Raw genomic sequence first — 12,114 nt, 5'->3', positions numbered from 1 at the left:
GAGCATCTTAACAAAACAACGAGGTATATAGCTTTCTTTCGAGTGCTAACAACAACGTTAGGAGGTATGACACTCCCCATGCTGATAATAATGTTGACTGCACGAGTGTCGTTGTGACTTTAGAGACTATAATGTTGGCAGAATGGGCAATTCCAACTTGCAACTTTTTTCTTCAACATTGCAAGCTTTCAGTCTCAATCTAGATACATAAACATTTGATTTGCTTTGTTTTTCTTTCATCTTTTAATTCTTATCCCCTCTCCCTCATCTCACTTGCCAATGATTATTACACGTCTTTTCACTCTATATTTTTGGTAAATGCGAAGTCATCTCTCGGTAAAGCAAGTGCTCATTCTAACTCCTGATCGTTCGTCCAAGCAAGATGAGTATGTTGCATTAAAATTGCAAGAGCCTCCAAATTTACATTAACTACTAATTGGCAGTACTTTAATTCTTGAATAGAAAAGAAACAAACGAGATGCGACCAGGCCGATTCGACTATTGGCCCAAAATAAGCCCAATAACTTTACAAAATTCGGAGTAGGAAAAAAAAAGGTCTTCCGTTGCCGGGACTTGAACCCGGGTCTCTCGGGTGAGAGCCGAGTATCCTGACCAACTAGACTACAACGGAGTTGTTGGAAAGTAAAGAACACAAAGCTATTTATTATATTATTTACGTACTCTAACTATTAGAGCTATAGAATTTTTCTGATATTCCTATGGTGCAACATGTCTCCACCCCAGGAATATTTGTGAGCGAAGGTACTCTCGTCTCGGTCCAATTGCACTGTCCGATTGACCGGTCAAAATGCAGAGAGCCGGCACATCCGCAATCATAACAGCAGCGACAGAAGAATGGTGCCAAATCACAAGCAAACTACTCCAACCAAACCATCACTGCCACCACCAGCAGCCAAATTAGGTACAACAAGGCTAATAATCATTCGAAAATGACGTTCTCGCCCGTTTCTGCACCACTACAACAACAATAACAACAACTGGAAGGGGTGGGCTGCAACCCAAGGGGTGTTCAATTACCATTACCATTACGGCATTACCATTACCGATCCTGCGCGAGAAGAGGGAGCAGGAGCGCAGGCACACGACCACACCCTACCGCCTCAGCACTGGCTTGTAAAGCACGACGGTCACGAACTTAGCCTTGAACCGGTGCGTGATCCCCAGAGCAACCATGGACCTCGTGTTCTCTTTCTCGATGTAAAGGTGGTTCAGAACCACGGTCTGGGGCTGGGGCAGCGGGCTCGACTCGTCTTGGCTTGGTGGGAAGCTCAGCAGCGTGTGCTGCAGATGAGGTGGCATCAGTGGGGGCTCCCGGCCTTCGTCTTCATTCCCAGGAACAGGGTTGTCGTAGCTGGAATCCGGTGAAGGCGGGACTTCAAATCCAACAACGTGGACCCCTTCCTGGGTCATGGTTAGCAACCATAAGTTAGCCACAGAAATTTTGGTACCCACTGTACATATATATGCAAGGTTATGTAACTCCTTACATGGTCATGCATGCCTTGTTGGTCCATATTCCAACAGCCTGTTGCCTTGTCCTGGAGGGAGATAATACAACATGCTCATGTTAGTAAAGAATTTAACGACAAAAAAGGAATCTGGACTATGAACTATCATGCTTAATAGGCTCTTGAGGGTCCTCATTGGTTTTTTACGGAAACATCTACTGCAGATTGCATGTGTTGCACACGTTCACTAAATGTTTCGATGTCATTTGTATGTAACTGGAAGTAGATGTCCTTTGTGCTACTCATCCATAGATTTGGAAATCTATTGATTCTATTCCTCATCATTACGAAGTCAGACACACTCTATTTGTCCCTGTATTGTGGTGATTACTTTCCTTTGCAGTTAACTGGAATGGAATTTATATCTGGTGTAGGTTGAGACGGTCTCACTTTAAGATTATCTGGCTTTGCTGTGTACTGCAACAAGTCTTGAAAGCTTTTAAGATTATAGACCTTGTTAGTGCTTGGGTTCTATGTACTCCCGCGACCTCTTGCAGTATGTGTTCATGAGACCTTTTTCGTTACATGAGTAGTAGTTACTTCAAGTCTATGTTCAGCTGTGCGTTCTTTGTTTTAGGTTTTGGAATCATCAGAGACAATCTGTGATAAGGTTTATCAGGTTTTGGAATCGTCAGAGACAATCTATGATAAGATTTCTCTGAGAGACAAACATACACCACATGTTTATAATTCGAAAAGGTCAGTCCATTTACTTCTTGTTGTACTGAAACAAATCCGATAACAGGGTCAGGTTGGTAATAGCTCTTTGTTGTTGGACAGTGATAGTAGCTGATTTACCCCTGCAGGCCCCCACCGTCAATCAGCGTCCCTCCCCCTAACACCGCAATCAGCACACCTTTCCTGATGCAGACAGTTTCCAATCGAAGTCTCTTTTCCATCTTTCCTGAGACAGTTCTGGTTGATTTTCCATTTCTCTTTTTTTTCCAGTCTGAAACGAACCGAACTAATGCTGCAACGTACCTTACCTTTAGAATTGGTGTCAAGTAGAGTAAAACTATATAGGATACCAAAACTATCTTTCATTGTGCATTTTTCTCAAGCAGAGTAAATATCAGCATTTTCTACTTGTTAGCAGTGGGTAGGGGATGCACATGTTTGCGTGTAGGACTGTGAATAACACCGATGTTTCACATATCCCTAATAACCATCACCCTTATGCAGTTTGATTCTGATGCAATTAGTTCATGGATGGATATGTTTTTGCGTTGTCCATCTCTAGAATGAGTTAAAACATATTTCTTGCTCATGGGAGTACTGCAACTGTAGGCCATTATCTGGATATCTGCAGTATTATCTCAGGCAATACTACTTTGTTTGTAGGAACCACCGCCAGCGACCATGTCCCACTCGTTGAGCCTTGGCGCACAGCAATCATCGGTAGAAAAAAAAAACTAAAGCACAGGTCCACCCATGGCCAAGTAGAAAGGTATATGAAAGCACGGTCAGCATTACAATTTTGTCTCTGCGCTAATTGTTTAGTGATACTGCTTGCAAGATTCAGGATGCTAATAGAAACAAACAATGGAAGATAATTTGTAGCTAAATTACCGAACAAACTAAGAGCCACCTGGCTAATTTGCGGAGGTAGTCTTATTTTGCATAATATTTGTAATCCACTCCACCAAGATTGCATGGTATATTCATACCATTTACCGCCGGGTGGGGGGGGGGGGGGGGGGGGCAAGTAATAAGATGAATTATGAACCGAGTAGAACTGAAATTACATAAAAAGCAGCAAGCTTTGTGATGAAGATAAAACTATGAATACATATTGACTTCGATATGTCAGAATCCAGATTTGATAAAATTCTAGGCAAAATTAAATTCAGATCTTTTGCTGTTCCCATACAGATCAAACGCAATTGAATGGCATTTCACCAGCAATCATTTTTGAACTTAGGACATTACTAAATGGGATGATCATACGGCTAAAAGATTTGAAGCAACAATAAGAATCCAAATGGTATTCCAATAGATCAATTTTAGCCTAAAGTACTTGGGAAAAGGTCACGGTCATATACTAGGAAAATATTTCAGGCAAGGTATCACAGTCCAGTATATGGCAGTCCCTCTCCACTTACATTGCAGTTGAGTACATGAATTATCCTTTGTAAGGGCCTGCTTGGCAATTGTTGAGTTTGTGGTCCAAATTCTGCATATAGAGGCCTTGTTGGCATCGCTACGCTCCGACCCAGCCCTACACGGCAGGGGGTGCGGGGGGCGGAGACCCCCGCGGTATATATTAGTGACCCTAATTAGGGTTTGCTGCGCGTCGTCATTATCCTCTTGTAAGCCACCGTCTACGGATGGCGTTCTGTAAACACTCCACGTGTAGTGAAGGTTTCGCCTGGCTAGAGCCCGTGGTTTTTCCCTTCGCATCAAAGGGTTTTCCACGTAAATCTATGTGTCGTGCTCTGTGATTTGTTGGTTGATCTACTTCATTTTTCCTTCTTCTAACAGCAATTTAGGAAAATTATCTTCGTATGAATATTAGTGACTAGGAAATTATGTGCACATAGGTCTAGGATCTGGATGATTGTTTGGCAAACATGATAAGTATCACAAAACCAGCCACATACTTCCCCATGTGCCACCGCAGGGTATGGGCTGCTCCTTGCTGGAGCTTCACCGCAGGGGCGGATCCAGTAAAGGAACATCGGTGTACACATGTGCACCCAGTAATTTTTGCAAAAACATCGAAGTTCGGAAGCTTGTAAAATAGCTAAATAGCTTTAGATTAGGGTTTCAGTGTTCAGCTTCGCGCAGCATGAAGAGAAGGGAGGAGGACGGGTGGGAGTACCTGCTGGGTGCTCCTCGCTGGCGAAGAGACCAACAAGAGCCTCAGCACCTGGCTTATTGCGGCGTCGGCGGCGGCGGCCCACCGGTCGTCTGAGAGCGAGGGGGACGAGAGAGAGAGAGACAGAGAGAGAGAGAGACAACGCACGAGGAGCCGACGATGGATGCCGCGGAAGGGGGATGCGGGTTATGCATCGACGGCGTCAGAAAGAGCGCGCCAGGCCGCCCACAGGCCACGGGCCTTCCTCTAGCCTTTTTTCATAATTCACTAGGTATATGCCCGTGCGTTGCTACGGAATCAATACGATAAAATCCTTCACCCAATGCACATGAGACAATATTGAGATGTACCAAAAATTGTAATGTTAATACCTTAAAACCACTAATTCAGATGCCCTTTAAGCTGCAAGTGATTGGGTGAAGGGCATATGCCCGTGCGTTGCAACGGGGACACTTATACACGGATATGACATTGTTTAGTGATGTTATCAAAAAACAACTCAACAATCATAACAAGTGAGTTGATCTAGGTAATGAGTGACAAAAATCAGCCATGCACCAAATATTAAAGGATCTAACTATGTAGTAATGAAGATAAGATCCAGCGATTAAACCATCATAGTTGAGATAGAAAGCACCAACCTCACTTGTTATTTGGTGCATGGCTGATTTTGCTCTAAACAAGCATGGCCTCTCTTGTCACTCCTAATCATGTTACTGGCAGCAGAGATTAAGCAGTCCGGGAACACCGTCAGTTTGATGTCTATATATAAACCATACAGACAATAGACAAACTGATTCGCACGGTTTCATGCTAAAAAATCCTCGATAATCTATACAGATGTTTCATTTCGGTTGTGGTTTTTCTGCTACACATTCAGAATCGCAACTCACCGGTCACCGCTGTTACAGCATCCACCCAACACATCTATGCACGCTATCATCCTAATAACTACTTAAGCAATTACACAACAGGCTCACAGTTGCAGCCCCAGGTTGAGGCGCGACGGATCAAAGGCGACCCGACCCCCCCCGGCACACACACAACATTATCAATCAGCCGTATGTGTCTGCATCTGATTCACCACCAGTTGAGCCACATGTGGGAACATCATTGGTCCTGAAAAAAGACAGACACACAAAGGTCATGAACTTTGAACTAAAATGGTCATGAGAAATGGAACATTAACCGTACAAGTGTAGTTAAGAGTCTGGTTTGGCACCTGGAACATCATTGAAACCATTCGTAGTTTGCTGCATGCCTGGGTGTCAGTGAAGATTATTGGGGCTGCCCTTCATCTCAAGGGTACGTTCAGCTCGATTTATCGAAATTTGTGGTAGTGATCCACATTGCTGGCTTGCTAATGCTTCGGAACTCATCCTCTGCGTTGTGCTGGTAGAAGCATATGGCGTAGCATCTGGCTGAGATCCCACCAAATGGCTTCCGTCGTTGCCAGCACAGGCCTCAATGGCAGGAGGGCTGCTCATAGATGGCTGCTCACCTGAAGCTGTTGTACAGTCTTGCGGTGTCGTTGTTTCACGGCTCCAGGCCTACAATATCTTGTTTCCCATTTGGCGACAGAAAACTTTCCAAGCATCTGTTGATACCACGTCTTCTATGTAACCCCCACGGTCGGTGAGGTCTGAAAGAAATACCCTTGGAGGAGTCATGGATCCAGAGGTGGTCAACATGGATGTCTAAGATTCCGCCAGACATCTCACTCCCAAATGCAAGAGCGGCTCTGAAAGATGATAGAAGTGGTAAGCCTCCCAAAGGCAATGCTATACCTGTCCCATCTGTTTTTCAGCGAGATAACTTCATGGCTGACAATTATGGTGTTGTCCTTGATACATAAGTTTGAATATGAATATGGAGCAAGAACAGATAATTAGTGGGATGATTAAAAACTTCTCGACATCGCTGTCTAGTGCATTTTAAGAGTTACAAAGTAAGAGTGGTTCAGATTATTTGTTAAGCATATGGGGCAACAGTTAGGGCATATTATTCAGGTTTTTATGCTACCAAGTACAACAAGAAATGGAAAAGGAGAATAAGTTTTCTTCAGAGATCAAGATGTTTTTTGCTGCATTCAGAACTAAATCACTAAATAATACCAGCCTACCATCAAGAATGAATTCAAATATCTATGCTGTAAGAAAATAAATCATAAAAAGGTCCATTCAGCCTAGAAAAAAAATCATACCTGGAACTATGCCATCAGTGAGTGGAGCGTCCAGCGAGGTCTCAATCGTCACATTGTGGACCTTTACATTACTGGAGAATACAAAGACACTATGCTTTAGTACATATGTAGCTAATATTCACCAAACCACACCTTATGCACAGAGCTAAGTTAATTGCGTTGCACCTGCAGTACACCAGATGTATGCTCTAGGCTGGTGGATTTAAGAACGTCAAGTTTGAGATCACAATATCTTCAGAATACAAGAACTCCAGAAGGTTGGGTCGGCTATGGTTCAGCTCATAGGAGCGCAACCAATGCCACCATACCAAGCTATGGCCATCAATAACTCCATTGTTCCCTGGATAAGGTGTGGTTTGGTGAATAACGTGCATTGTTGAAATTAACTTGTCATGTTTTTCTTGAAATTAACAGAGGCAAATAACGTGCCAATGCTCTCCTAGAATCTGAATTCCGAGTCAATGTCCATTGCCCATACAAATTTCCTAAGAAGAGATTTATTGAAAATCTGTTAGCAGAACAGCATGTTCAATAACTGCAGGCATTTGCAACAGGGGAATTTGGAGAAAAACAAATATTGTTAGAACCAGAAATTGCATACCTTCTCAATAGGGACTTCATGGCGTTTGCACCAAATAAGCAAGCACTATACTCTACCGCCAAAGGACGAGAAAGCACACCCAGAAATAACTTGACACTTCAACGTTTCTATAAATTTCACTAATCTAAAAATGCAAACACCATAGAAATAATCATGTCTTCCAAACTCCCAACAGTTTTTCCTATAATACACAGGTGTCAAATCATGATTAATAAGAATCAAAAGATATGCTCATATTTAGTAAATAACAACAAAATAGGTTGCTTATGGAACACCAAAATTAAAAGAAGACGATGCATATTAGTGGAATGTGAAATTTAGAACTGACACACAATAATTGATGTAACATAGGTTGCTCATTTCTATACAAAATTAACCACTGCATTCTGCTAGTTTGCATAGCATTATGAGTTGTAGCAATTTCAAATAACAGAATTTTGTAAGGATGCCTTAAAAATTATTCATCACAAACACACTTAAATGGTTGGTAGAAAATAGCAGGCACAAGACATGCAAAACTAAGCATACTGTTGGGAGCCACATATTGTATCATCAACTTGAGATATAATATGTAAAATAAAACTACATTTAAGAGTTAATTGTAGCAATACTGAACTTGATCATGTATTGCTTAATACTGATTATTGTTGCACCTAGGCAATAAAACTATTGTAGTAGAAAAACTCATCTGAGAAATTATATCATGGGTCACCTAAATAGACCTTTTATACAATTCTCTTACTGCGGACGGACTGACCCGAGGGTTACAGGCAGGTGGTATATTTCTAAAATTAATATAAAAAGATAAGTTCATGACAGGAAGAAACTCTGTGCCAGGAAAGTATGTACCATGCAAAACTGTGTGACAATTTAGAAATTAATTGTTTACAAAAAAGACCAAGATAATTTTAGTGGAATATTTTCTGTTACAACAAGCTTCAAAGAGTTAATATAGATTAGTAATATTCCCAAAACATGGTAGAAGAATATGCAAATTAAAGCCACCAAACTGACAAACTAATTGTATATTACTTACTAACTGAATAATGGAATAGCCGTGAAGAATCCCACAGAAATTAGTTTGTATTATATGAAATTCTAAACATATATCGGTGGCGAGGCTAAGCAAACCAGTAAAGGTGATGTTGAAACCTATAGGAGAATTGACTTGTTCGTACACATCAACAGAGAAATTCCTACCAATGAATTGCAGTCCTGTCCAAAACAAAAAAGTGACTGGTCAGCATCAATTTTCACTGAAATAAAAAGCCTTCAAATCTATCTCGATGAACCTTAATTTGTACCTCTCTGCATGTTCTCTCTGCCAACATTCCATCTCTTCAACGCAAAAATACAAGACAACATGGATAGGATAATTAACTTGAGATATAATATGTAAAACAAAACTACATTTAAGAGTTAATTGTAGCAATACTGAACTTGATCATGTATTGCTTAATACTGATTATTGCTGCACCTAGGCAATAAAACTATTGTAGTAGAAAAACTCATCTGAGAAATTATATCATGGGTCACCTAAATAGACCTTTTATACAATTCTCTTACTGCGGACGGACTGACCCGAGGGTTACAGGCAGGTGGTATATTTCTAAAATTAATATAAAAAGATAAGTTCATGACAGGAAGAAACTCTGTGCCAGGAAAGTATGTACCATGCAAAACTGTGTGACAATTTAGAAATTAATTGTTTACAAAAAAGACCAAGATAATTTTAGTGGAATATTTTCTGTTACAACAAGCTTCAAAGAGTTAATATAGATTAGTAATATTCCCAAAACATGGTAGAAGAATATGCAAATTAAAGCCACCAAACTGACAAACTAATTGTATATTACTTACTAACTAAATAATGGAATAGCCGTGAAGAATCCCACAGAAATTAGTTTGTATTATAGGAAATTCTAAACCTATATCGGTGGTGAGGCTAAGCAAACCAGTAAAGGTGATGTTGAAACCTATAGGAGAATTGACTTGTTCGTACACTGCAACAGAGAAATTCCTACCAATGAATTGCAGTCCTGTCCAAAACAAAAAAAAAACAGCCCCTGGAGCAGTTGATAATAAATCTGATGCTGATTCCTCGGCTAGCACGGCTGTGAAAGAAAATAGTATTGCGCCTGCAGAATCCAACAAGGGGACTGGAAGCAATGATAAAGATGAAGTATTCTCAGACAGTGACGACGGGGAGGATGGATCATCTAAGGAAAGATAGGAGATGACTGCTGGCGGTGGTCAAGGCAGTGTAAATGCTGCTAAACCATCCCAAACAAGCCAACGTGAAGGAGGCATCGGTCGCTGCTAGCAGACTTGATAAAGTATAGCTGTAACCAGCGAACAAGGAACCACGAAGGCACCTGATGTCACATCTCTCAAAACTCAAGTCAGCAGCAAGGGCAGCTCCACCGCAGCTGCTGACTCTTGCAGCATGAGCGAATTCAAGGCGATCGCAGCAGATGCCAACACAACAGTAGAGCATTTGATGCACAGTAAAAAAGTGAATAGGAAGGAAGAGGAGCGGGACGCACGCGCACCAGGCCGCTTCTCGGAGAAGCATCCCGGGATGACGACAGAGATCCCCGCCTGCTCGCTAGGCCCGTAAAACGTCGCCTCAGCCCCCACCCTCGCTGCGGCGGCCTCGCCACTCCCCTGCGTGTGGAGATCCCTACATGCTCGACGGTCCCGTCAGCCACCTCGTCGACCCCCACCCCCGCTGTGGGGGCGTCCTTCCCGCTCTCTCGTCGTCGGCGTTCCGCTGCGCCTTGTTCTTTGACGGGTGGTTCGGCTCGACACAGGCGCGAGGGAGAACGACTTCGTGGCGAGGCGCGAGGCGTGTAGCGACCGGTGGGTGATGGGGAATGGGGGAGCGATGTTGGAGGCGGGGATCGGGGCTCCCAGCTCCTGCGCGGCTAGGGAAATAGAAAGGGGAGGCGAGGATCGCGAGCAGGACTGGGACGGGGGCACTCCCTCGCCATGTGCGCGAGGATGGCAGAGGCGCAGGCTGGACGGGGGCAGGGTCGGCGTCTCTAGGGGTCGTGGACTTCCATTGAAGGCGTGGGCGGTAGGAATGGCGGTATGGGGGGCACTTACAGCAACGACGCCATGGATGGAAGGGTTCCTGGGAAGGCGGCATCGCGGTGGCAATGGAGGGAGCGCGGATCGCGTGGGTAATGGAGGGAGCGTGGATCGCGGGGGGGAATTGCAGTAACGGCGCCATGGATGGAAGGATTTGCGGGCGTTGCGGGCTGCGGGTTGCCATGCGGGTGGCAGAACGCGCGGCAGTGTGCACGCCTACGTTGGTAACATATAGAGTAGTAGAGATTTGGGATTTTCTGCTTATAATATTCTTCATCTTCCTTTTATTTTTTTATTCTTGTTGATTTCATATCTATTATCTTAATGAAACATTATTAGTGGCTAGTACCCTTCCGTTCTAAATTATAAGTCATCTTTATGGTATAACCATTGATCATAGGTTAGTTAACACCAAGTACATCAGAGACCAGGTTAAATCTGATAGTGTGTCAAATCCACACAAGTGAGAACTCGAAACAAACCCACGCCATGACGCCAAGTAATTCGAAACAATCTACATTTAGGACATTTTCGGTGGGAGTTTCATTATCATTAAATATTGTGACACATCTTCAAATCTGGTGACATAACAACCTATTTATTATGAGAGAGATGAAATGAGTTTCATGGAGATGAAACTAGGTATAAACGGTTACCTAGACATGTTGTGTCTTGCATGTTACCTATGAAACCACGTCAAATAAAAATGTGCACTCACAATAGGAAGTTTCATCTATGACTTCATTTGTTTCGCGCTTATGTGGCACTTTGGAAACATAAATATGGAACTTTTCACTAAGAATGCCTTGCACCACGACTGCAAATACGGAGATAAAACTTCAAAACATCAAAAACTAATTATCGCATGATTTATTACGTTGATTTATGTGATGAAAATCGATTTTATTTCTATGCTTTAACACCTCTAAATAGACTCGTGAACGGAAGTTGTTCATGGTGTATGTTGGAAAAAAATGGAGTGGGTGCTCAAAATTATTGAACATTCTTATAATCGACTAATTGCATTTTTAAATCTCATTAAATAACTATTTCGTTAAAAACTCTAAAATATGTTTGTACAAAAATACTAGTATTAATTTTACATTTTATGATGAAATGTTTGTTAATGCTTAGTTTGCATGTTTTATTCCACCATTGAATCTATATCCATTGCACATGAGGCACTTTTTTCCCAGGAAGGATGATTGGGTTGGCCTGAATGCCTAATGCACAAGATATAATACATGTGGGAGTATTGGACACTATTCCTGTCCCTAGGTTTTTGTCTTGTTAGATCTATGTGTGTTGTGTTTGTGTGTGACTGTGTGTCACAATTATACTTTGAATGTTCGTGTGTGTATGTGACACGTGTCAATGGACACTGTAACTTGCAAGCATCCACAAGACCACAACAACACATCAAGTTTAATTGTAACCACGACGACAACAGGTGACCAATAATTCCATATCTTAAACCTCATCACTTTTGACGACATGTTCTTGTTGGTTGTCGTCCCAAAATTTCAGAGTGACCATGACTAGCAATCTAGCATCTAGACGCAGTAGCAGCTACAATACAACACATACATGCCATCATAGGCTCATAGCACTATAGCAGGTGTCGAAGTAGCAGCCGACCTAAAGCAACACAAGCCTAGCTACCTGATCCTGGCGGGCCCAATTCAACGAACCAATAAAACAGCACGAACACGACAACTAAGTAGTTGCGGGGACGAATCCTTCTAGAAGCATTAATTGTGGTTTCGTATCATTCTAACACCAGCCACCCAAAAGATTAGCTCGGGCTAAGCTGCTAGTGCAGGCGGCGGGCTCTCCAGACCCCTGTGGTTCAGACTTGAGACGACAACGA

The 12,114-nt window shown here is 42.5% G+C and overlaps 1 protein-coding gene, 1 long non-coding RNA gene and 1 other non-coding gene across 3 annotated transcripts; all 3 read right to left on the bottom strand.

The window, feature by feature from the left end:
• Positions 1–558: 558 nt before the first annotated feature.
• On the bottom strand, positions 559–631 carry TRNAE-CUC (transfer RNA glutamic acid (anticodon CUC)). The gene has a single exon. It is a non-coding gene; the product is annotated as a tRNA-Glu (tRNA).
• Positions 632–878: 247 nt separating this feature from the next.
• LOC100283783 (SNF1-related protein kinase regulatory subunit beta-2) lies at positions 879–4,505 on the bottom strand. Its single transcript, NM_001369885.1, has 3 exons — positions 4,351–4,505; positions 1,509–1,559; positions 879–1,422 (listed from the first exon to the last, which is right to left on the bottom strand). The coding sequence occupies exons 2-3, from the start codon at positions 1,533–1,535 to the stop codon at positions 1,114–1,116; spliced, it is 336 nt and encodes a 111-aa protein (NP_001356814.1). The 5' UTR covers positions 1,536–1,559; positions 4,351–4,505; the 3' UTR covers positions 879–1,113.
• A 537-nt stretch (positions 4,506–5,042) lies between these two features.
• On the bottom strand, positions 5,043–10,348 carry LOC103642362 (uncharacterized). Its single transcript, XR_002266304.3, has 6 exons — positions 8,456–10,348; positions 7,152–8,366; positions 6,716–7,035; positions 6,551–6,621; positions 5,570–6,088; positions 5,043–5,466 (listed from the first exon to the last, which is right to left on the bottom strand). It is a non-coding gene; the product is annotated as an uncharacterized lncRNA (long non-coding RNA).
• Positions 10,349–12,114: the final 1,766 nt, after the last annotated feature.

The sequence above is a fragment of the Zea mays genome, chromosome 1 (assembly GCF_902167145.1).
Source record: "Zea mays cultivar B73 chromosome 1, Zm-B73-REFERENCE-NAM-5.0, whole genome shotgun sequence".
Lineage (NCBI taxonomy): Eukaryota > Viridiplantae > Streptophyta > Magnoliopsida > Poales > Poaceae > Zea > Zea mays.
The sequence above is the reverse complement of the archived record's forward strand: the minus strand, read 5'-3'. Positions and strand labels throughout refer to the sequence as shown.

Bases quoted from the DNA above. Each gene is read 5' to 3' on its own strand.
- LOC100283783 (NM_001369885.1), bottom strand. From the start codon at position 1,535: ATGGACCAACAAGGCATGCATGACCAT. The intron at 1,423-1,508 runs GTAAGGAGTTAC...ACCATGACCCAG, and splicing joins AACAAGGCATGCATGACCAT to GAAGGGGTCCACGTTGTTGG.